General features: G+C 37.6%; 1 protein-coding gene across 1 annotated transcript in view; it reads right to left on the minus strand.

The window, feature by feature from the left end:
* The window catches only part of DPYD (dihydropyrimidine dehydrogenase), a 628,457-nt gene that overhangs the window by 390,756 nt on the left and 210,527 nt on the right, over positions 1–27,174 (minus strand). The window contains 2 exon segments of the mRNA XM_032217710.1: positions 23,671–23,758; positions 26,131–26,212. Coding sequence (XP_032073601.1) covers positions 23,671–23,758; positions 26,131–26,212 — 170 coding nt within the window.

A 27,174-nucleotide genomic window follows, 5' to 3' on the forward strand; every position in this document is an offset into this window, starting at 1 on the left:
CTAGGCCTAGTTAGCCTATAGGAAAATCCGGCCCTGATCCCAAAAATGAAGTTCTATAATTACAGAACCAGAAAGTTAGAAAAGATAACTCAGTTCAAATTCCTGTTCAATGTAAGATCCACTAGCGTATTTTTGACAGGTAACGTTCAACCTGTCTTTGAAGATCTTTGGCCAAAAAGATGTCACATATGTTGATGATTTCTTCTACTGACTAATAACTCAGAGCATCAGGAAATTCTACTCTGAGTTAATTTCAGAAATATTAACTACTACCATTAATGTCATAGTTAAGATCAAAGCATGATCCTTAACTAAATTTGAAAGAATTTGAAGAATTGTACATAGTTCCAAAAGAGTTATCTAAGAGCTTATTTTCCAAAATTTATGGATAGTTATCTAATGCTCAATTAAGAACACATTTAAGACTAAAATCTGTGTGGGAAGATAATATCTGTCATTATTTGATTCGTAAAGAGCTTTGGAATCAACAGAAAATAATTTCAGTAAGAGACATTTTTAAAACCAATTTAGATAGTATTTCATGCCCATCAAATTATACTAAATACCAATTTTTGTTCCATTTAAGTTCTATAGATATGGGGAAAGGGGAAGATCTAATCCATTCCCACAAATGTGACTTAGCTGCTTCTTGAATGAAGTTTCACAAACTCAATTGATCCAAATGTGGAAAACTACGGAGTACTATATGTTAACAGAAATAAATATTTAACATTCCAGTCATGTGATTTGGAGTAGCACAAATAATGATTGAATCCTCTAGAAGATGATATGAATCTTATTCTAAGACTAGTACAAAGTATGAAAAGAGCTGTACATGGGATATTTATTCTATGTACAAGTTTCATCAATTAAGAAAATATTCTTAATCGGGAAGACCAGGGTTGGTTAGAAGACATTTTTTAAACCTCTTTTTACAGTTTCAACTGAGCAATGTATTCTTTTCCAACTTGGCTTTTCCTTCTGAGCTATTTTTCTCATCAGGCTTGGAAGAACTGACTTCAATAGGTTTTAAAAGTACTCCTAACCTTTTGACTTAACTAATAGCAAAACACTTTCAAAGGGATCTATTAATACTATTTCCAGGTATAAGGTAGACAATTAGTAACTACTAATTCATATTAAAGTCTATGCATTCCCTCTCTTTCATGCAAAAGGAATTACATAATCAGAGAGGAGCAATTATGTTTTTATTGCAAAGGAAATAAAATCAAATGGTTATTACTTAATTTACACCAAAAATAATCCTGCTTTTGACTTTGGCAACAAAATTATAAACAACATCATTAAAGACTAATCAACCTTATCTTTTTGACCATTAAATTGTAATCACTGAACTCTTTCCATTAAACTGTAATCAGTGAAGACCATTAATTAGAAAGATCTTTGAACAAGTATAGTGCTAAAATGCTGAAACTCACTATTTTCCAGAATGCCCTATGTTACACTTCTTCCACCTCTGGCAGAGACACATCGCCTAAAATCAATTTAAATTATAGAAAGGATGAGTATGTCAGGCGGTACCTAGGAAATTAGAATGCTAAGTGTTCAATTGTTATCTATCAGTTCAATGCCATTCACTACATTATAGTGCAGTGTGGAACTCAGCCCACAATAGCTAGTGTATTTCTTTTAGCAGGAAGCACTGCCAAGGACAAAGACTTCGGAAATATTTCCTTTTGCAATGCAGGGATAGATATTTTTTTTCTTATCCAATGCATAATTTTATTATTGGACACACATTCTTTGCATTACATTTGCTACTTGATTTTTTAAAGCTCAACAACTTCCTGTGAAGAGTGCAGATATCATGCATGTACCAAATCAGAACAGGAAGAATGCTAATATTGCCATAAAGCTCTCTAGAATGGCATACATCCCATGAGGTAGTTTAGGCTTAGCTTACAACATCATTCCTATTCAATTGCTGGACACAAAGTCTTCTATATTATCGGATGAATTTATAGCATAGTAACACAGATCAGTGTCAGGCACACAAAGAACTATTTATGGTGGATTTATAAAACATGATACAAACACATAAAATGTATTCCTTATTATCAGCTGGAAAAAAAATTATGTGGATATTATGTTTTCCTCTACATATTCATCAGAAAATGTGCACAACAGAGTATAGACCTTTTTAAATTAAATTGTTACCATCATAATCCTAAATGTGGCATGTAACAAAAACATCCTATTGATAATATGGGAACATTATTTCTTGAAATGTTTTTAAGATGATCTCTTTTTCTTCACATTCTCTATGGTTTTTATTCCCACAAAATCCAAGAAATAAATAGCTTTGGCAAGGAGATAAGACTATTATTATTTTTTTCCAGTGGATTCTAAGATGTGAAGGAAATAAAGGCACAAGCCATCTCCTAAAAGCTTCTATTTTTAACGCGTGAAAATATAGTCTAAGTAATAAATTTGGAAATGCATGATATGGAAACTTTACTTATACCCAATAAAAATAGCTTGACTTATTTTTTGCCCTTCTCTTTCAAATAACTATAAGTTGGAAAAAAATACGCTACTGATTAAAAAAATATTATTCTATTAAACATAATAATTACAAAGTAGAAAAACCACACAAACTATGAAATATCAATTAGAAAAATACCAATAATAAAATCTGTTCCAGACTTCAAATATTCTGATTCCCCTTTATTTTTAAGTTCAAGAGTGAGCCTATCTGCTTCTGCACAGGCCAACACTTTTCTGATTATATCTAGCTCTGATGGTGCATTTTCTTTTTTTCCAATATTGTGCATAAGTTAGTACATGTATAATTAGATAAAGTGTGTCTTTCTCTAACCCCTCCGGTATTATACCTAGGAGAAAAATTTCTGGTTTAAACAAGATTTGATTTCCCACCATTTGTTCTAACCACGATTGAATCATTTTCCAATATTGTTTTGCCTCATCGCACGTCCACCACATATGATAAAAAGTGCCTTGTGTTTTTTTACACTTCCAACAATTTGGGGCCAGATTTTTAAACATTTTGGAGAGCCGTGCTGGGGGGAGAAATATCCATTAAAATCTTAAGGACAAGTGTTAATTGAATATTTTGTTAAAGGTTGGTCCAGTGTGTTTTTAAGAGTAAACACAAGATTCAGAAATATTTTTAAAAATGCAAAACTTCTTAAATTGGAGGAGAAAAAGTCTTTTTTTTTACTATGAGTCAGTACCATTTCCTTATATTCTTTGTTTTCCTCACTTTCCTATTCTTCATTGCTAGGATGCTTCTGGATTTACCTGCTGCCTATTCTGCTAATTGGGGATCATGAACTGCAATGAATTACTAGATATTTCCAATCAGATTTTGCAAATTCAGCTAAGTATGAGTATGACGAAAACTTTCTGCCAATCAAGAACCATGTAGGAAACAGGAGCACATCATTTCACTCGATGGCTTAGAGGAGAAATACAGCCAATTAAGAGAAAGAGCCAAATGAAAAATGCAAATTGAAAAAAAAAAAATAAACATTTCCACAAGCATGAGAAAAATACTAAAAGAGAAGAAGAAATCTTCTTCTTCTGCTGAAATCTTTTTGAGAAACATAAAGCAGTTTTTGTTCCCCTTCAATAAAGACACCCAAAAAACTAAAATAAAAAGAATAAATGGCTTGACCACAAATCATGATAACAAGTTATGACTAGCTATGCTGAATAATGCAGTGATTAGCCCAATTGGTTTAAATAAAAGCTGGTGTATATTTGGACAACAAGAGTATTATTATTCAAGAATACGACAAGTAGATAAAGCTAGAAGCAGCTACAGGAAACAGTCATCCTAGTGGAGTTCCTAGACAACTCTGACAAATACTAAAAATATACCTCATATGTCTCAGATTGTCTACTGTGTCAAAAGTGGCTGTGCCTCTTGCTGAGTGGGCAGCAAGAGGAATTTGGAAGCTGGAATGATTATATTTATAAGACACAAATTTATACTGGAAGGCTGCTTGGAACTTCATTCATTAACATGAAAAAGACCTGCCATTTTCTCCACCAGTAATTGGCACCAAACGTCAAGTGAGATTTTGGTACATTTCCAATTTCCCCCCCCTATAGTTTCAAGATTCCAACAAGGCAAGCTCTCTAACTTGCCTCAGGGAGAGGTAAAATGAAGGAGAAATGAACAGGAATTTCTAGGTCCATTGTTTAAATTTTGTATGTGTCATGGCTCATATGGAATAAGGTAGCACAACATTTCAAGAAAGTGTCTAGAAGCATTAAACCTGTACAAGGTCAAAGGCAGACAGGAGTTAGCTAAAATCAATGACATTGCATCCACATGTATTTATGCTTGTCAAAGTGGGGCTGGGCCTGGAGCATGCAAACTTTAATGTGGACCTGTAGAATGTATTCTGCAGCCAAAGTGCTTCAACTTACTGCCTTAAATTTGAAGCACGAGTCTTAAGGTGTATCCACAACCAACTGTTTTAATTGCAAACACGCAGGACATCAGGCAACTTGTAGTTGCCTCTATTTTTATGAAATTTTGATGAATCATTCAAGCATGGAAACAAATATAGCAATAGCAATAGCAGTTAGACTTATATACCGCTTCATAGGGCTTTCAGCCCTCTCTAAGCGGTTTACAGAGTCAGCATATTGCCCCCAACAACAATCCGGGTCTTCATTTTACCCACCTCGGAAGGATGGAAGGCTGAGTCAACCCTGAGCCGGTGAGATTTGAACCGCTGAACTGCTGAACTAGCAGTCAGCTGAAGTGGCCTGCAGTACTGCACTCTACCCACTGCGCCACCTCGGCTCGTATGATCCAGAGGCAAAACACTGTTTTAATGTTAGTTGTTGTTTGCTTTGTTTTGTATTAACACTCAGAAGAATGGGCTTACCAGAAGCAGGAGAGCAAGGTTAAAAAAAAAATTCTGAAAGGAAATTTCATACAGTCACTGCTTTTACTCCTAAACTCTGGGAGAAGCTTAAAATTGATTCTACGAGTATCCTTGCTACTTTGGACGCCCATGGATTGAGATGCATGGTGACATCTCTCTGATCAATTAAAGACAAATGTGAAGTAAGAAGATGACTAGAATCACTCGTCTTATTTGGGGGAGGGTGGGGGGAGCCTGCTCAGGATTCAATAGACAATGTTCCTGCAATTGGGAAGCCAAGCCATTCCAGATTCTGCATTGCTATGTCACTAGAGAGTCTGTAGAGAATCCCTGCTGAACTATGGCTGAGCCAGAAATGCACAGGTAAATCTTACTCTCTGATTCCATGGCTCCTGCTTTATTTCCCTCACAAACAACATATATAACACTGGCGACGAGGGTGGGATCGCGATTCCGCAGAGCCTGGAATAAGAAGCCAGTCGCAACGCAACCAAGCAAACGCAAACAGAAAATACTTTGAAGACCTGTCAGAGCTGCAGCAGCAGTTGCCACTGCCTCAGGTTTCGCCTCCGATCAAGCCAACCTGAGTAGATCCACAGGCACGGACTCCTTCAGTCAAAGGGGCGGGCAACCTACGCTTAACCTTGGCTGGAGCCGCCGCCTCTGCTCAGGGACGAGCTACAAATCGCGTTGGCTCAACCGTGGCTGAAGCTGCCTGTCTGCCTGCCTCTCTGCTGCGAAGATCTACCAGACACAACTCTAGAGTCTATCCGGTCTACTGTTTGCTACTGTTACAAACATTAGTGTTGCAATACACGGATACTGTTGCCTAAGAAGCCTCTGACTCTTCATACAGCTTTCCAAAGAAGCAGCTTCCGACAAGCCTGCTCTTCCTCCAAAGCCAGCAGCCTACTACCAGCCTGTCAGAAGCCTGCTACATGCATTACAAAGCTGCCTGCCTCCCAAGGAGCAACTCTGGCCACTCAAAAGCCTGCCTGCTGCCTTCCTAACGAGCCAGGAACAACTCAGCCGCCTCCAGGGCCGGTCTCCGCTCTCTAACAGAAGCCTCCACAGCCGTTTCAGAAGCCTACCATTCTCTGCAGCAAAAGTCAGCAGAAATCCTGTCAGCTAAACCTTCCAGCAACAGCGGAACCCTGCCTGCATGCCGATCGAACAAAGCCCAACAGAAAAGTTACCAACAGGACTTCTTTGAGTTTCCCTCCATGTAAGCTCTCCAGCCTCCATGATTTGTGAGCATGTGCAGAGCTTGAATATGCAAATGTGAATTGAAAATGTGCCAAATAACTGGGGGGGAAGGAGAGTTTGTAAATGTTGGTGTTGAACATGAACACAAGAACACAAAAAATGCAAATAAAGTGTAAATGTTGAACATGAACACAAAAATATAAATAAATTGTAATTGCAATTGAACATGAACACGAAAAATGCAAATAAAATACACGTATGCAAATAACTGGGGGGAAGGAGTGTTATAGCCCAGCAACAGCCTGTGCTGCGTTCTAATTGGTCGGGCGAAGCACAGCCTGTGATTGGTGGTTGTAATGACAGTTAAATGACAGTTGGTACCTGAGAGTATAAATACTGTGACAGTTGTAACACATTCTGAATCGCTTGCCACCTACTAATAAACATCTTACTCTCTGATTCCATGGCTCCTGCTTTATTTCCCTCACAAACAACATATATAACAGTAAGGCAGTGCCAAGGAAACAATGGTGATTAAAGAGATACACAGCTGGTGAATGCAAAGACTACCACAAATGCCACTGTCGGGCCTGCAATTATATTCCTTTTAGAATTTTGGCCTGCCACACTTTCTCTTATTTCATTATGCTGTTTCATTAGTATAGTTGATGGGAGGGGGGAATAGACAGGAGTAGGATTGTGGAATATATTGTTATCATTCTTTTCTAGAAGACCAAGGTCATCTTTTGTCTCCGCACTTTTACACCTGACCGGAAGCAGCTGGGTGTGGATGCCAGTGTGGAAGAAGAAGATTGGACCATGTGATGGATTGTGGGTGTGGGGACAAGATTATGAACTTTTAACTGGGTGGAATTCTGATGTCATTTCCAGAATTGGGATTAACACAGATGTGCCTAAGATGTCTGCTTTATTAAATTGGAACTTTAAGGATCGTTTTGCCTTGGACTCTGATTTAATTCTATATGATACTTGGAACGCTGACAGCCACATGAGTAGATGCCCATGTCTGCAAGGAGATCCATGCAGATCTAGGAAGGTCTACATTCTATGCCTTTCTTATTTTATTATTCACTGACAATTTGTGGGGAAAAAAATACAAATATATTTTGGGGGAATCTAGCATTTATTTTTAATTTTTTTGCAAAAAAATGTAACCATCCTAGCCAGATTAGATTGTATAGAGTTTGGAAAATGCTTTTAGTTATGTGGCTCTCCCACTCTCCTTCTGGGTGGTGAGAAATTTGGTAGGTAGTAGGTTTAAAATATTGCGGGGATGGGGGAAAAGATGGAAAGCATTGCAATAATGAGACAACAACATTGCCCTAAGTAGTCACATATAATACATTTTATTGTCCCAAATTCTAATGCTGACCTTTGGTCAGAAAAGATATCCATGTACAGAAAACATTCTCTAAACATAGTTCATTAATCAGAAACACGAGGCGCACTTTTTTCCCCCTGTATCACAAGCAAAATGAACATCTGTTCACTTTTTGTCACATAGGTTCTCAATGCATGTGGGTGGGTGTGAACACAGTCCTTGATATGTAATATTCTTCCCATCTGCACACCAGGTGGCACTGCATAGTTAATCAGAAGATAATAATTGGCACAGGGTGATAATTTACGTTTTGGAGATAACAGTATAAATCAATCTTAGGACTTTAAAAAAAATGCACTGGGGCTCAGGCTTCTAATTTTATTCTTGTTGTGCAATTTAATAGTGATCAATGAGATTATTTGATGTCACTATTGTTTCCAATACTATGTTAATTAGCACTGAACAATTACTCTGAGGTTGTTTAGATGGATGATTTGATTTTGTTCTATCCGATATAAGGCTTTAACCTTCAGTTACAGAAAATTATATAGTATTTAAGCAAAGGGAAAGGAAATCATTTGTTTTGTTTATTCCTGAGAAATGTTTATGATAACAGAAGATTCAGTGCCACATAAAATCTAAGATAAAATGGAGTTGTAGATACTCCATCACAATAAAAATTAAACATAAAAAAGAAGATTGTCAGAATAACCAGAAAATTCCCACATTTTGGAAATGCAAAAACCTAAGCTAAAGGAAGCTTTCAGAAACTGAGGTTTAATTCTCCAAAGTCCAGTATCTTCTAATTCAGCGGTCACCAAATGGTGGTTTGTGGATGACTGGTGGTCCTTGAGAAAATTTTGGTGGTCCACATAAAAAATTATTTGCATTTTTTATATTGCACTAAATTAGGGGTCCTCAAACTACGGCCTCTGGGACGGATATGTGCAATAAAAACTTGTGTTGCTCCCCCTTCAGGGTCTTTTTGTGTGGGTCAGAGGGGGTCTGAAATTCTGACTTGGGGTCGGCTTCAGCCTCCTGGTACGAGGCTTTGGGTGAAGGCTGGAGGGAAGCGCCACTGGTGGCAAAGAGCTGGAGGGTCTCGTTCCAGTGGGACTGCATCATGGCCTGGAACTGGCTGACCATCTCAGTTTGCTGAGCCTCCGGGCGGGCAGGCGAGGAGTGGCTGGGAGAGGCAAGTAGAGGCCAGCAAGGTGCCCCACAGCGTGAGTGAAATCATGTCGTCCATTCCCACCCAGTCATATGCCCACCCAGCCACTCATTAGGCAGATCGTATTAGAGGTCCACAGGATTTAAAATTATAAATTTAGTGGTCCCTGAGGTCCAAAATGTTGGAGGCCCCTGTCCTAAATTATACTTTAGCCCTTTTGCCTTTTCTGGTCCTATAGAAATAAGGCAGCTAGAACTTTACGTCTCAGCTTGTTCTAAGAAAACGTAGCCTCAGTGGCCTCTTTACAGAGTCATATGTCTGGCGATACTGTTCCAAGAACTTTTCAGTTTTAGCTGTAATTATCAGAGTTGGAAGCAAATGAATTAAAATTGCTCCTCCTTATGGTCACCAAGCAGTGATGGTAGGCTGAAAATAACAACAACAATGCAAGAATGTTTGAGACATGCCCTCCAAAGCTATGAAAGCATTTGTTCCTCCAACTGTGCAGAGATATATTTGGACCAAATGAAAATAGATTCATCCAATAATTACCTATTCAATATTTCTGATATTCAGTTCTGATTCTTGAAGCATAGTAGCAGTAAATATAGCAAAATTCTGTATATAACAAGAATGTGAATTAATTTAAGAATACAAATAAATACATGTCGTCCTTGTATTGCATGAAAGTTTGAGAAAAGATGATGCAGCAGTAGTTTCCAAATGAGGAACTTCCTAGTTCTAATCTCACTTTTTAAACCGTAAATTCAACTTAATGTTTGGTTTCAAATGTATCTTGCTGTTCAGGAAAAAAAGTAGCAGTTGTAGGTTCTAGACACATCGACAACCATTTTTTAGAACAACCCACAGCACCCTTTGACATTTCAAAAATGCCCCTTACAAACACTGGAGGTTTCTGATTTATATTCTTGACTGAACTGTCCTTAAAAAATACAAAAACAATTGCAACTTGATACAGCCTGTCAATGTACTTTGACATGGAATGTCCTGAAAAATTTACTGGGAAATTATTGTTATAGATTCTTGGGGGAGAAAATTGATATATTGCACATTTCTGCAAAGTTGTATACTTTAGATAGATATTTTTTTATTCGACCTCTAGAATAATACATGTATAAAGCAATGGTGTTTACATCACAACCAATGTCAAAGCCTTTTCTTTCTTCTTTTCTTGTTAATTTGCTTTCAGAACTACTGTAATTAGAAATTGTGTAAATATTTAAGGGATTTTAACAGTGTATGCTAGGGCACTCTGTGTGTGTGTGTGTGTGTGTGTGTGTGTGTAGGCTGTATGCAGATTAAGCTCCATGTTTCATAGGAAAAGGAAAAGGTTCCCCTGCACATGCGTGCTAGGTGTTTCTGGCTCTAGGGGGCAGTGCTCTGTTTCTAAGCCGAAGAGCCAGCACTGTCCGAAGAGGTCTCCATGGTCATGTGACCAGTATGACTCAATGCCCAAGGCGCATGGAGTGCTGTTACCCTCCCACCAGGTGGACCCTATTTTTACTTGCATTTTTTTACGTGTTTTCAAACTGCTAGGTTGGCAAAAGCTGGGACAAGTAACGGGAGCTCACTCTGTTACACAGCGCTAGGGATTCGAACCGCTGAACTGCTGACCTTCTGATCAACAAGCTCAGTGTCTTAGCCACTGAGCCACCACATCCCATCCATCATGTTTCATAGATCTATATTATTTTTTACTTCATTCATACAAAAGTTTGGTATCTTGAGTGGCTACTCCATAAACTGAGAGAAAATTAGATAATGCCATCTGGTTTCAGAAATAATTCTGACAGGTTTGGGGTTTGGGCTTTCAAGTTGTCAGCTGTGTTCTGATTCTTTTGTTTATCTTGGTACAAAATTTTTACAAAGTTTCTTCAGCTGGTAAATTTCAACTTATCACCAATGATTAGTACAAATGACAGAGGATCTAGACAGATGGTCTAGAATTCCTTTCAGTATCTGCAGCAAGAGAAATTGATTAAGGTGAACTTAACTTCAAAGTTCATTTACGGTGCAGGTTTTCTTATTTTTCATTCCTCCACATTATTTTAAGCCAATTTATTTGCAACTAAACAATTTCCTTTGGCAGGAATCCTTCGAGATTCTCACTCCATAAATTACTGTTGCTCATTGGGAAAAGTTTATTTAATTCTCTATATTTTCTGTCTTGACACTGGGTCTTTATCTTATCTTTTGATTATTGGAATTTTAGGGTAGAATAAGGAGTTTGGCCCTTAGTTCATGAGTCTGTGTTCGAATTATTTTGTTTATCTTATTATAGAACAACGCCTAGGTGCTTTAGCAAGTGGTAAATTTGAATTCATCTCTAATTTTGGCACAAGTGAAATAAGATTTAGACAGATGGTTCAAAATTCCTTTGAGTATCTGTGGCAAGATAAATGTGATTAAGACAAATGTAACTCTGAGCTTGAGTTGTATTCAAGAAGCCTTTCTATTTTTATTCCTTCAACTGATGTTAATTTATATGTACTAACCAATTTTTTTTGGCAGGGCCATCCTCTTGTCATTGCATAAATTACAGCTGCCTTTGAGAAAAGATGGATTTAATTTTCCACAGTTTGAGATTTATCACTGGACATTTATTTCAGCTTTACTTATAAACTGGAGTAAAGAATTCCAAAATGTAGCTTGCTTGCATGCCTTCATATTGAAGGATATTTTTGACATCACTATAAAGTTGTTTATGTAGCGATTGAATTAAAGTGAATTATTAGTGCTTGATAACCAGCTCATATTTATGACTGGTAGCCAAGCATCCCATGATGATATAATCACCATTTGAATCTTCTCTGCCAGCTTCACCAAACAGTCAATTGGAAAACATCAGTGAAACTGGAAGGGATGGAGGTGAACTGAAATCCTTCAGTGGGTTACAGGATGTGGAAATTCTGAAGGCAGGTCTGATACCGCAGCTCTATGAAGTATCTCTCCGAGGGGAAAGGAGATTGTTTAATAACTGCAACTGAGACGGCTAGGATTACAATTATTGAGCGCAACAGTCATGTGGACAGCTTGCTTAACAACCACTTGACTCAATGAGTGATGTTCCAATCCCAGTTTTGATAATAAATAGAGGACTATTTGTATTGTGGTAATTGGGGGAGGGTTCTGTTATTCATCATATAGCAGGGGTATCAAACTTGATTTCATTAAGGGCCGTATCATGATTGTGTTTGACCTCAGGAAGGGTGGGGGACAGAGGGCGTGGCCAGCTCGACATCACTCACATCAGGAGGATCTGTGGTGGCCCGAGTGCTCTGCCAGTGAAAACGGGCTCCCAAACTCCGTTTTCGGCTGTGACGGCCTCCTGCAACCCTCTGCCAGTGAAAACGGAGCTCAGGAGGGTCACATGCAGTCCTAACAAGCTGTTTTCGCTGGCAGAGGCACCATGGTCCTTCACTGTTTCAAGGGCGTCCTCATGGTCCAGTAATAAGCACCCCGTGTGCCGGATGTTTGATTTGATTTTGATTTTATTTGTCTTGTATGCCGCCCACTCCCGAAGGACTCCGGGTGGCTCACAATAGACAAGGGAAAGGGGGAAAACTAGACAAAGACAACACTTTAAAAACAAAACCACAACATTCACAATTTCCATGGGGCTGGATATTTCACAGCCCCCCCGGCCAGCTGGAGCAGCCAGGACTTGGTGGCTTTGCGGAAGGCCGGGAGGGTAGTAAGGGTCCAGATCTCGACAGGGAGATCATTCCAGAGGGCTGGAGCTGCAACAGAGAAGGCTCTCCCCCGGGGGGTCGCCAGCTGACATTGGCTGGCAGATGGAATCCAGAGGAGACCTAACCTGTGAGATCTAATCGGTCTGAGGGAGGTAATCGGCAGGAGGCGGTCTCTCAGGTACCCAGGTCTGATGCCATGTGGCCCCCAGACCTTGATTTTGACACCCCTGATCTAGGATTTGCAATTTTTAAAGGTAGGCCAATAAGATTTTCTTGCCCTCTAATGAAGGCTAAATATTTTTTTTTAAAAAAATAGAATAGAAAATAAATATTCATTAAAGCAAATTTCATGCAAAAGCATTCCTCAAGCAGCTGATTGGTTTACTGAGTATTTATAAAGTGACATTCCTTGACAGAAAAATGTTCCACATGAACAGAAATAATTATGGCACAATCGCTGAAAATCTTAAAACACAAATGAGCAATTTGGAATGATAAATCTAACTCTTAAGAACCATATATGTAAATGTTTTATATTACAAATAGGAAACAGTAAAAAATCAAATGATGACTGTATATGTTTATGTGCATGTATAAGAAAGGGTAGAGAATGAATGAATATATGGAACTGATTTATAGATTAGGTAAGAACGCTCTTTGTTAAGAAGATTCTCTGCTATTAGTATTATTGCTAAAATGAAGCAGAAGTATTGCCTAATTTCAAATAAAAATATAATATAAATTCCTTTGTTTTTCCCCTTAATATAAACTTAGTATACTTTCAAAAACACTCCTTATTTTTCTAAAAAAAATCAATACAATTCACAACTATTGGAAATTAAAATGCGAAATGTATATATTATGGAAAAATGGATGCATAGATTCATGCACAATTTTCATGAAGTTTTTTTTAACTGCGGTCAATAACAGATCTTAAAGCTGAAAAAAAATAAGAAAATAAAATTTATCAAACAGTCCATTTCTACTGAAAGTAGGAAAATACTAAGATTTATTTCATCACAACCACTTGACTACATTATGTACATTTAGTATATACTTGACTTCATTTAAGTATATTTAGCCGACAGAAATTATCATAGTAACTGTGATGGAATGTGCAGTTGGAGAAGGAAAGAGGCGTGAAAATCAACAATAGCACCATGGCATCCCAGAGAAGAGGCCATACATTGCAGAGAAGTGATTAAGGAAAAGACTGCACAACCCTAAACTGAATGGGAGATAGTCCTTTACTGCTTCCAGGCACTAGAGGGGTTGGGGTGTCATCACATTCTTAACTCAATGTGGGCTGATTATCATCACCACACTAATGAAATCTCACCCCATAGTGACAGTTGATCTAACCCAGTGCCTTCATATAAATGTAAACAGAAGGGGAGAAAGGACTCAGAAAGGACTCAACGTAGCAGGTGATGGCTGGATCTCATGTCCCATCAATACTACATGAAAACAGCCACAGAAGAAGGAAGTGAACCAGGACAACACAGTGTCCCCTACTCCAGTGGTCTCCAACCGTGGCAACTTTAAGACTTGTGGACTTCAACTCTCAAAGTTCCTCAGCCAGCAAAGCTGGCTGAGGAACTCTGGGAGTTGAAGTCCACAGGTCTTAAAGTTGCCAAGGTTGGAGACCACTGCCCTACTCCCAACTCCCAAAGCTGCTCCAGAGGATACCATGGTCAACAGTACTGAAGGCCACCTAAACGTCAAGTAAAGAGAGGATGGACTCATTACCCCCATCCTAAACCAGAGATCCCGAGATCATCGTAAAAGCTATTTTTGAAGTATTTAGAAGTAGCAACCTTTCTGAATGTTTATAGCAGTGGTGGGATTCAGCCAGTTCGCACCTATTTGGGAGAACCGGTTGGTAACTTTCTAAGTTGTTCAGAGAACCGATTGTTGGAAGAAATCTCCTTTTGTTTTTGTTTTTCATTTTACAGGGCTAATCCTGTAAGGAAGGCAGGAAGGAAATATTCTGGTGTTGTTTCTAGCCTAAACTTTATTTGCCCTGCTGACAGAAACTGCCTCTCCGGTTAACCCTTATTGCATTGTAACAAGTAAGGTGAAGCGCCCATCAACCAGAGTGGCGTTGAGTTGGCCACGCCCACACCAAGATCATGACCACCCAGCCACACCTACCCAGCTGGTCATAAGGGCAGAGAACTGGTTGTTAAATTATTTGAATCCCGCCATTGGTTTATATATATCTTTGTTTGGTGAGATGGAGAGAAATAGAGCTTTACACAAACTATATTAGATTGCTTAATCTATAATGTTCTAGAATTATAATTTTTAATCAGTATAGTATAACAATACCAGGATACCCAGACCTTTGTTCCCCAAAGCAATAATCAATAAATAACAATATTATTTATATATGCAACTATATAAATAAGTTATAGCCTAGTATCGATGGTTTTCGTACAAGAAATTTACCTTGTACAAGGAAACCATCTCTTTTAGCAGCAGGAAGATTAATCAAACCCTTTGGAAGTAGTTTTCATTGTTATTGTTACCACTCTTCTCTGAATGACAGGAGAAATGTCAGCCAAGAACCAGTAGGATATTGTCTGATTAGCAAGCAGATATCAGTACAATATCTGTCTAAAATAGCCCTCTGTGGCAAGATCTTCTACAAGGTAGAAAGCTTTGAAAATCAATATTTACATTTATTATATCCTTTTTCAGACTGGGCCATGAGTTAACGCAGGGCATTTTTCTCCCCTCTTGAAAATAGCAACCAATAATTGTAATCTTATTGTTCATACCAACCCAAAACAACCATAATTATAGGTGGATTTAAAAAAAAAACAATATAAATTATTGTTGTTGTTTTAATTAAGAAATATGAAATGTATTGATTATTGTGGTTGGTCACACAATCAGCCAGAAGTTTAAACTGGATTTGGCATTTATATCTCCCTATCAAATCCTTTCCAAGGTCTTGAGATAAGCAGATGTTGGTTTGATGGATGTTAAAAGTATTGTTGCAGGATGTAAAGTGATTAATAAATTATTATTATATTGATTGGTTGCACAGTCAGCCAGATGTTTAGAGTGGTTTTGGCATTTTGGTTCATCTGTCTTGAATCCTTCCCAAATACGTGGGCTAGGCAGATGTTATAGTTTAATAATATTAGTGGTATTACTGCAGGATGCAAGCATTTCCAAGGAAAGTTGACTTTTGCAATTGACTGATGGTGATTTTGTCAATGCTGATGGTGTTCAAATGGTACTCCAGATATTTTGGGATTGCACCCAAGGCACCTATTACTATTGGTACTTTGCTTTCTTTCGCTACTTTTATCCGCAGGTCTTTGTATTTTTCTATTTTATCCAGTTCTTTTTTTTTATCCTGCTGTCTCCAGATACTGCCACTTTATTGTCTCCTTTCTTCTTCTCAATAATTTGCAAAACTGGGTTCAGCAGATGTCATTTAGGAGACAGCTAATAAAGCATAGTGGCAAAGCTGAGAACTATCTTTATTAGTTATGCAAAATGATTTTTAGAAGAAACATATTTCTAAAAAAATTAGTAATTCGGAAAAATCCAGGTCATGAACAGTTTTGGTGTCAGGAGCATAAGAACCTGTGAAATGCTTAGTTAAGAAATATTTAAGTTAAGAAACTGTTTGTAAAATTTGGAAACATTTTCTCTTTGGAATCAAGAAAAAAAATCCTATTTATTTCAAGGCTGCTACTTTCTCAAATCAATTGTTATGAAGTATAGACACACAGGGCTTCAGGCAACTGAGTTTTACTTCTTTCGTCTTTTTGTTTCTGAAGAAGCAAAAGAATAATTCAATAGACATCCAATATTCATTAAATATAAAAAAGAAGAAAGCTGTAATTGAATGCACCGGAGTTTTGTCAAGACCGATGTTCTTTTAACTGGGTTTTGCTGATCTTGGTAGCATTTATCACCGATGACTGTTGCATTTCTCTCCTATTCTTTTTCCAAATAAATCTCATAGCTTAATAATTAATTTATGAACTTTATGGCATTTATTCAAATAATTGAGCATTAAAATAATGGCAATTCTAAATGAGATAAATGTGGTTAACACCAAATGCCTACAACTATTATTTTAAAACAGCATCTGCCAGCCACAACTTTTAGGTTTCTATCATTAAAAAAAAAAAGCAAAAAGAATAATCACACAGGTTTTGAGACTAATGAAGATTTTAAAAATAGGTGTGTTTTTTAAGCAAAATTGTGGCCTCAGTTTGACCCTCATATAATTACTGATACAAATGGCTACATATAATATACACAGTATTATCTATCAAAAAACACAAGACACTGTAATAGGCAGAAAAATATTCCTATAAGACTTGAAAAACCATGATTTACATCTGAATTGCTTATCATGTTTGTTAAAGACGGAAAGTAAGACACAATAAAAGAATATTAAGAGGAGATGAAACATAACAACAAAACAGAAAAGCATTCTTTATCACAAATACCAAAATTTATATCAGAATCTGATGCCAAGGATTTATGTTAAATGCGTATAACTGTCTCTTCTATTCGCTTACTGTCTACATAGGTCAGGGCAGTGGTGGGTTTCAAAAATTGTTCAAATCTACTCTGTGGGTGTGGCCTCCTTTGTGGGAGTGGCTTGCCGCCCATGTGACCAGATGGGAGTGGTTTGCCGCCCATGTGACCGGATATGAAGATGCCGACGACACTTGTCAGAAACACCTAAAATTACCTCACACACAGCACTGGCATGCATAAGAATAGGATGTAAACTTGTTTTTTGAAAGGCATCTTTGGTTTGCGTTAAAACAACTTCAACACACGCAATGTTCTGATTGCACCACAAACGCAGTAGTCATCCTTACCTTTCACAGAGGCACTGAGTTTTATAAATATGAGCATGATAGTGTAGAATAATCATATCCAAGGACCAGTGGTGGGTTTCAAAAATTTTTGGAACCTCTTCTGTAGGTGTGGCCTGCTTTCCGGGTCCATTGGTGGAACCTCTTCTAACCGGTTCGGTAGATTTGACGAACCGGTTCTACCGAATAGGTGCGAACTGGTAGGAACCCACCTCTGTGTCATATATAAGGATTTTACTACTAAACACTCTGGAACGTGAACCACCAATGCATGCAAATTAAAACCAAAAAGTCAGGCAAAAAACAATATTCATGCTATTTTGAGTATTTTGAGTATTTATTAATACTTATAGGCCGCCCTTTTCCCTGAGGGGACTCAGGGCGGCTTACATAAAATGAGGGGGGGTATACAGACAATAGACACAAACAATACATAGAAGTAAAATAGTAAGCAACATTCATTCATCATTCGGGTGGGGACAGTTATCTTTGTCCCCAGGCCTGACGGGCTAGCCAGGTCTTAAGGGCTGTGCGGAAGGTCTGGAGGGTGGTGAGGGTACGAATCTCCACGGGGAGATCGTTCCAAAGGGTCGGAGCTACTACTGAAAAGGCTCTCCTCCTATTTTCTGGAAAACCTGCAATATGTTTGAGCAAATTCAAAATGGCAAAAGTTGTTCCTTACCTAAGCAAAAGTTGACTAGAATTAATTAATTCGTCAATCACTTTTTAAAATCTCCCTCAGAGGGATTCTGGGTGGTCTGGGTACAAAATATTAACTTATGGTTTAATTCAAACTGTCTGATTTCCTTGCCGCAGTGCAAGTGTTAGGTATAAAAATGCTTCAGCTCAAAAGTAGGACAAACGCTTGCCTGCGCAAAATCCCATCCTTCGCATGCCACTTTTATTCCTTGGCCTGTCAAGGTGGAGGAATATTGTGCGTCGAAACGGATTCTCAAACGGAGTCTTGAAAACTTGCTGTCAACCCAAGGCTCAGAAGACCAAATGTTTGACTCAATGTAAAGCAACTTCGTAAGAGTAGTTTATCATAACTAGGTCAGGGTTTAGGAGAATATACTGAAAAGAAACTGAGCTTTCGAATTCAGTGTTTCCCTGACAATATTTGCGCTCCAACTCTAACACATTTCCAAAGGTTACTTATCTGAATAATCTCAATACATAAAAAAGAGAAATGTGGCGCGCAGTTTAGCCCAGCTCTTGGTTAGAGATAGAAATCAAGCTCTTTAAGTATTCCTATCTAATTTCTTCCCCAAGCAAAGGGTGTAAAGAAGAATGAAAGGTACATGGTTTGTCAAATGGATTAAATCAAGAGGGATGGTAACCTGGCACCCTGCCTCATGTACAATTATCAAGAAATATGACCCCCATGGAAATTTGTATGCATGGAAGGCCTCAAACAATGAACGGATTTAGGATTATATAAATCACAATAGCCTGTAGTATAATCACATGAGAGAACAAACCTGCAAAGCTTATTATACTGAATACCCAGATGGAGAACAACAGTTGTTGCTGTACTAAGAATTACCACTCTTGTAATCAATAACAAGAAAGAGAGAGAGAGAGAAAAAAAGAACAGTTGGGCAACTTGTTTCTTATTATGCTCACTTAGGTAACGTCTAGATCAATAAAGAGCATTAAGTCTCATACCTCTCTTGGCTGTGCATACTCAATTTGCCCAGTGTATGCTGAGGAGGGATTTGGTGGTGCATTCACATTCCTTAGCAGATAAATATGCATATCATTTGCAGAGTCATCGCTTAAATGCCAAACAAATCTCTGCAATCTTGCAAAAATGGGAAGAATGGTTTCACCAAAGTAGCATTATTATTGGCTGCAGATTGTTGTATAGGCAGCTAAATTTTATCTTGAAGAAAGGACAAAATATAACCAGAGTGATATAGGGCTATTATGCATGAATACGTCCACTAAGATTTAAACCAAAGGTAGGTTTGGAGCAGTGGTGGGGTTCAAAAATTTTTGGAACCTACTCTGTGGGTGTGGCCTCCTTTGTGGGAGTGGCTTGCCAGCCATGTGACCTGGTGGGAGTGGCTTGCTGGCCATGTGTTCTCTCTCTCTCTCTCTCTCTCTTTCCTTCCTTTTGTCTCTCTGTCTCTGTCTCTTTTTTCTTTTTTCTTTTATCTCTCACTCTTTTTCTTTCTTTTTTCTTTATTTATTTATTTATTTCTTCCTTTCTTCCTCTCTCTCTCTCTCTCTCTCTCTCGCTCTGTCAGTCTATCTGTCTCTCTGTGTGTATGTGTGTAGCAGTGGTGGGTTTCAAAAAATTTTGGAATCTCTTCTGTAGGTGTGGCCTGCTTTCCGGGTCCACTGGTGGAACCTCTTCTAACCGGTTCGGTAGATTTGACAAACCGGTTCTACCGAATAGGTGCAAACTGGTAGGAACCCACCTCTGTTTTTGGAGTGAAAAATGTTATTTCTCTTCTACTTGGCATTTCAAGACTGGAAAGCTACCTTCCTGCTAACAAATCCAATCAATCACTTGAATGAGATGAAAGTAACAAGCAAAGTAGATCGACTATATAGGTAGTCCTCCACTAATGACCAGAATTGAGCCCTAGATTTCTGTTGCTAAGCAAGACAGTTGTAAAGTGAGGTTTGCCCCATTTCACAGCCTTCCTTGCCACCCTTGTTAAGTAAACCACTGCAGTTGCTAAGTTAGTAACATGGTTAAAAGAATCTGGCTTCCCCGATTATTGACTTTGTCAGAAGGTCACAAAAGGCAATGATATGCAACCATCACAAATACATACCAGTTGCCAAGCATCCTGGTGTGCTGGTTAGGTGCTGGTTATCACCTTTAAAACCCTACATGGCCTATGACCCGGATATCTACAAGACCAACTTCTGCCGCATACCTCCCTAAGACCGATAAGATTGCACAGGATGGGCCTTCTCCAGGTGCCATCAGCTGGACAATGTCGGCTGGCAATGCCTCGGAGTAGGGCCTTCTCTGTTGCCGCTCCGGCCCTATGGAATGAGCTACCCCCAGAGATCCGGACCCTACCCACTCTCATGGCCTTCCGTAAAGCTAGCAAAACCTGGCTTTTCCGGCAGGCCTGGGGCTGTTGACCTCTTGATTGAGGTCCAACCCCGCTTAGTTTGGGTGCATGTTGTGTTTCCTTTAATTTGCTGTATCTTATTTGTTTTAATCTTTTCTTAATATTTCTTATTTCTGTAAGTCGCCCGGAGTCCTCCGTGATTGGGCGGCCTATAAATTCAATAAATAGAAATAGAAATAGAAGCATCCAAATTTTAATCACATGGGGATATTGCAAAGGTCGTAAGTGTGAAAAACAATCATAAGATATTTTTTGATTGGTCACTAAGTGAGCGTTTGTAAGTTGAGAACTATCTGGATGTCTAATAGTTACCATTGGTATCTTAATGAAATTTATTTACTTCTGTATTTATTACTTGTAAAATGTAAGTATGCAACATCCCAGGTCAAGATCTTTCCCTATACACTGTGGAGATGGGAACTATGTGAATTAAGTGATATTTTCTAACATCACCTGAATGAAAATGTGAACTTTAGAGAAAGTGGCAATCCAAAGAGGTCTTAACTCTTTTATTATACTCATATATTCAGACTTGCTTCTGTGAAAGGCAACTGGCGACTATGTTCCAGAAAACTAACATATTGTGAGCCTCACAATAGCATAACATAGCATTAGATTTATTACTGTCTTAGGCAGGGACAAAGTTAACTTTCCAGATGACAAGAATTCAGTTCTTTTAGTAGAATCTGTTGCCTCGTTCTCATACTAGCCAGACAGAATTTAGCTACAGGTAAACAACAGTGTTCTTACAGCCTACTAGGAGAAAATAGGTATACTGAATATCATCTCTGCCTGGGTATTCTTTTATGAGAAATCTACTTAATTTATGATGTACATTTCTGTAGAAATTGCAGTCTAATAGGATGTGCTGTCCTCTGTAGTAAGGGAATCACATGGGCAAAGGGATGCAGAGAAAGGAATTTTTCAGTTCTTACCATCAATAATTGCTGAAGGCAATGCACCAAATCTAGCTAAGACAAATGCTCTACAATGTATATAATTTGTTAAGGACTGGCAGGAATCAGATGGCTTAGTAATAAAGGTAAGCCTTCAAGATTTAAGTTGCCTTAAATTGCCTCATGCTAATATCTTGATACAAGATTTGTTTTCTTCTTCAATGTTCATTTGGTTTGACTATCCCATTTTCTGCATTTCCTCACTAAAGAAGTTGCATACTGCCAAAACATGTTCTACCTTCCAGGTAGATTGCAAGTTATCCTTGTTAATCAGGGAAATCAGCCATTCAATTCCCCCCAGGATTAATATTAGTCATCAACATATTAAACACTTTTTAGAGAAGTAACTTTCTCCTACTAGGACTACCTCCATATTGGGTAAACCCAAGTAATGAATTAATAATTAGACTAAACAACTAGGTATATGTACTGAATTTACAGCGGTAGAGACTAATTTGGTTCTGCACTTAATAACGGCAGCAAGACTGTTGGTGGCGCAATACTGGAAGAAGGAAGACTTTCCTACAACTCAAGAATGGACATTGAAAGTTACAAACCTAGCCGAGATGGCTAAAATATCGGCATATCTTAAAGACCATTCAAATGAGAGATATAAACGAGACTGGAAAAAATGGATTGACTATATACAAAACAAATACGGGACTAAGAAATTACAGATAGCCTATGCTTAAGATTAGGAATAATCTAAATTGCTTAAAGTTAGTGCAACAGGAAGAAGCTGAGTTTAATGCAGAGATGTTATTAACTTCTTTTTTATTTCTTTTGTCTTAATACATTTTAGACTGTATTTGTTAAAAACCTATACCGTTTACGGGCTCTGGGAAGTTGGGGGGGAGGGAGGTGGGGTGTTAGGGGGGAGGGGGGATATATAGTATGTGTTAGATTTTAAAGTAACGCGACTGCACTTGTATACTGTTGCTCTTTAATTCCACTGTAAAAATAGGACAAGCTGAATATATTAATAGATTGTAGAAATACACCGAAGGGAGGAGTAGAGGGATAGAAGAAAGAGCGGGAGAGAGGGTGGGAGAGAGGATGGGAGGGAGGGTGAGAAGGAAGGGAGGGAGTGTACTGGGAGAGAGGAGTGGTAGAGGGGGAGGGGAAGTAGGGTAGAGGGGAATGTTGGAGGGAAGATGGAAAGTTGGAGGGGGGCGAAAGAAAGGGTGTATGGAGGGTCGAAGAGGTACATTGGGTTTCTATTTTGGGGGGCATTGTTGACAAGAGGAATGGCTGTGTTTATTGTTTATTGTTATATGGCCCCGGTTATGCATAGTATATATGTGACTGTACGAAATGAAAATGGAAAATAAAAACACATTTACAAAAAGGAAAAAAATAAAAAAATACAAAAGAAAAAAATAATTAGACTAATAATTAGACTAAACTGAAAAAAAATCTCAGTGAAATAATATTGCTGGAGCAAAAAGTGTTCACCAGGTATAGATCACACCATACCAAACATTACATTAGGAGAATTATTGCATCTATATGAAAGAGATCACAATAATGCCAGTAATCTTTTTTTAAAAAAAAACTGCACGTATTAAATTAATATTTTTTTTAAAAAAAAATCATATTTATGGCGTTAACTTATCAAATATTTAACATATGTTTTTCATTATTTCTTTTCTTCCAAAAACCCTTCTTAAATGGATTGCTTGAAAAGCAGTTTTGTGCATATGCATCTAAAATAAACTAGTGGACTGCAAAGTAAACATAAATAATTATCTCCTGGAGTTACAGTTAATTCTGTGTATACTAAAAAAAAAAATCCATCTGACCATACTATTTAGTTAAGGGATAAAGAGTACATAGACAAACACATAAATGGAGGCAGAGGTTGTTGAGACAATGTTGATTCTGCAATCTGATGACATTAATTTAGCATACATAAGTCCCCTAAGGAATTCTGTTACTTAATGATTATATTGAGATTTTGACTAAATTAGTGACATCTATTAAATAAAGCACTCCTTAGGAATGGGATAATTGTACTGGAACACATTGATTCAGGTTTTATTAACTCTTGTTCCTAATGCAACATAGCATCTAATGCCAAGGCTAAGGTTATTTTATAATTTCATCATTCTAAAGAAACACACATTGAGAATCACTTGGTTTCAGTGGTTAAGGTGTTGGATTAGCTTTGGGGAGACTTAGCTTCAACTTAATCTTCAGCCATGGAAATTAATTTGGTGTCTTTCAGCCAGTCCCCCTCTCTAAGTCCACCTTAAACTCCTTAAATAATCACAATTTAACAGATAAATAAACCTTTCATGTGGAAAAAGTGGTCATTTCCAAATTAAGTCTGATCCAAAATAGATGAGCAATTTTTAAAAAAAATCAAGTACTGTATATCACTTACTAAAACACAACAGTTCCTGCAAAAAGCAAGTATATAAAAAAAGGAATTCCTACCAATTCCAATAAAGATTGCTTTGTAACCATCATTCTTTAAAGCACTGAGTGTCAGTCCTTCCACCGAAAGACTTGTTCCACAGATAATCTGCAAGATAATATTGGAGAGGTCTTCATAAGATTACCAGTCACTCTTAAAATGTATTTTATTTTTTCTAATTTTAAGGAAAGAAATTAATCTAGATAAATTTATTTATTTAATTTATATAGCTGCTTGCCTCACAAGTAAGTGACTTTGGATGGCATGCAATAAGACAAAAATAATAAATGTCTCATATCGTTAACAAGTATTTACGGCAAATGTTTTAAAAAAAACTATAAAAACAGCTAAAATGGCTTTTATTTATCTGATTTTTATAGCTCCCCATCACACAACTAATGGTGCTCTGCAGCATACAATACCAAATTAAGAAGCTTTGTTTTGGTCCTTCAGTTGATTATTCAAGGATGTAATGGTCCACTTAAGGTCAACATAACCTTTAAAAGATGATCATAGACCTGAATTTGAGCCAGAATGGGTTCAGAAAACATACTGTGAAAATTCCTTAAAGGGTTTCGGTATCAGACTATTTCCGAATGCAACTGAAGTTTGTATTTAACAGCAAAATCAGTGTGACTTGAGTTTCACAGACATGAAGGAATACTTGTCCCTATGTCACCCTATCATATATTTGGGTCATATTCAAAAGTGGTCTTCCTGATACCTCTGCAGTCTCAGATGGGCTACCAGAGAGATGGCGTTCACTTCATAAATTCCTTCCACATAAATACTTTTCTTTTCAGAATCTGGAATGCAAATTTCTTCTCCAAACTCCTTTTTTAAAAAAGATTTTCCAATTGTAATACTGTAAATGGGCTTATTTTTTGTAAAATGTTGAGAATGTTTAAATTATAAATTCCATTTATTTATAAATAGATAAATATTTGATTTAGGTCACCCTTTACCACTCTGAGAAATATTTAAGGGAGAGCACAAAACCTAAACAATAAAAGCAGCATATAACTTATTTAAAAACACACATTAAAATTAACAATAATTTTAGTGTAAGTAAAACATTAAATTAGTGTTTTAATATTATATTTTAATCAGTTAACAACCTAGCAAAGGATATCCTTCCTTACAGTTTTCCTAAGTGTTGGGGGGCGGGGCAGGAACACATGCAATTCCCAAGAAAATACATTTTACATCTTGGGCATAATGCAGTAGAACACTTGTTTTAAATCTTTTCTTCACCACCACCACCACCCCTTTAAATACCCTCGGCCATGGTCCCCCAAGACTTAGCTCAAGATTTAAATCATAACATTTCTTCAACCCTTCAGAAACCCCCTGGGATGACACTGCGCCCCCCTCAGGGATCACAGACCACAGTGGGAGTTTCTTCATAAGAGCCTCTCCTACATCTCCTTAATTGCCAGAAAGGTTTGCAACAGGAGATGTAGTACAATGGATAATCAAATCCTAATATTTAAAGATCAAGTCCAAGACTTTAAATTGTTACCTCATAAGCAAATGCCAACCAGTCTATTGTGAACAGAGCATATTATACTTTTTTTTTCTTATACAGTGCAGTGAGTTATTTTTATATGAAATGGAAAAACAAGGGCGTCATATTATTTAGCCTAGTTTTGTAAATTTTAAATTATCAAATTATTTCCAGAAAAGAATTATGGACATAAATAACAACTCCCTGTGTGCAGGAAAGTATTATATTCTTCACCTGCATGCACTTAAGTTGAAGCCTAAGGGCCAAAATGATTGTAAGTAAAATAGTATCAACACACAGGTTGGTTTTAATAATTTTATCACCTACTTTGTACTGTCATTCAAGGGCAGGTTGTTATAATCAAAACTGGTCTAAAATCTAAAGTTTAAAAACTTTCATCAGAAATCGTACCACATTACTTCTTTTTAGGGACGTTCAACTATAACTAAGATTAATTCCTATTTTACGTCTTTTTGTTAACATGCAAAATAACTGCATGAGCTCTTTTTGTTAACAAGTACTGTATGAACTGTGTGTTTATATTTTATAAGCGCACACACACATACACACCGAAAAAATGTCTCCTGCTTTAATTTTTTTTTTTAACCTAAAATTTAATCTGGGAGAGGAAAAGACAAGTTGGGAGGAAAAAGCAGCGACATGATTAAAGAAATAAAATCCTTGCAATAGCTACGCTGAACCCCTAAAGCAATTTAGGTATTTGTTTCTTACAAACAATTAATCACATGCAGGCAAGCCAGATGAGCTATTGATTGCCCTTTTCCCAACTAGTGGCATTCAGACAGCAGACAGACAAATGCCCCGAGCAAGGGAAAGCATCTTCCTTCCTAAGCCTAGTGTAGCTTTTAATTGTTCTTTACTAAAGTCCATAACATTTTGCTGTTAATCTTTAACAGTGCTCTGGCTCCTTTTTCGGTATAGCTATACCAAGGCAGTTTATATTTTTCATCACCTTCACTCCGAGGTCCTTCATAAGCCTAGTTTCAAAATGTACTACATCATATGGTAGCCGGAACTGGGGAATTTCAGATGTGCTGGAGAGAACAAATAAAAAAGAACCAATGAAACACTTCTCAGCTATTTCCTCAAAAGACAAGAGTTTCTTGGAAATGAAACATGCTAAAAACAAATAAAAAAGCAAGAAGAAATTGAAGTCACAAACACACAAATATTTTCATTTCATTTCATTTTCCCTTTATTTGTATGCCGCCCTTTTCCCTGGGGGGACTCAGGGCGGCTCACAGTTCAAAAAAGCGGGGGGGGGGGGAAGGACAAACAATTACCAACATAAAGACAATACATCATTTAAAAAACACAACAGTCACACAATTCGAGTGGGGTTAAAATCCTAACCCCAGGCCAGCCGGGACAGCCAGATCTTTAAGGCGGCGCGGAAGGACTGGAGGGTGGTGAGGGTCCGAATCTCCACGGGGAGTTCGTTCCAGAGGATCAGAGCAGCCACCGAGAAGGCTCACCAAACACACTTTTAAATGATGGAGAGAAAATATCCACCATACAAGTAGAACTTTTTTCTTGCTCAGAATTGTTACGCAAGTCAATTTGATACCTGCATACTAAACTAAACTATAGATCAGAATTCCATTACCTATTTGTCTTTCATAGATGGATAAATTCTACCACCGCATTCTTGATCCTCAAAAAATGTGTCATCACTGCCTCTAAAATCTATTTGGAAATGTGAGATATCATGAAAGCACAGATTTCGGGGATAAAATATGTTCAAAATGTTTTCTGTAAGTTAAATATATATTTAAGTATGCAATAAATGCCAAAGAATTTTAGACTGAAGAAATGCATAATGAATTAAGATAAGGAATGGAATGGAGTTGCATTTCAGCTGTATTGAAAACAACTTACCGCTATCCACAAGAGATAACCATATTAACTCACATGGCAAGTTGGGAGTATTTGGGACAAGGAACTCTATTTGAAATATGGAAAGCGTGTCACAAATTGGCTGCACTTCTGTGGTCCT

The sequence above is a fragment of the Thamnophis elegans genome, chromosome 5 (assembly GCF_009769535.1).
Source record: "Thamnophis elegans isolate rThaEle1 chromosome 5, rThaEle1.pri, whole genome shotgun sequence".
Classification (NCBI taxonomy): domain Eukaryota; kingdom Metazoa; phylum Chordata; class Lepidosauria; order Squamata; family Colubridae; genus Thamnophis; species Thamnophis elegans.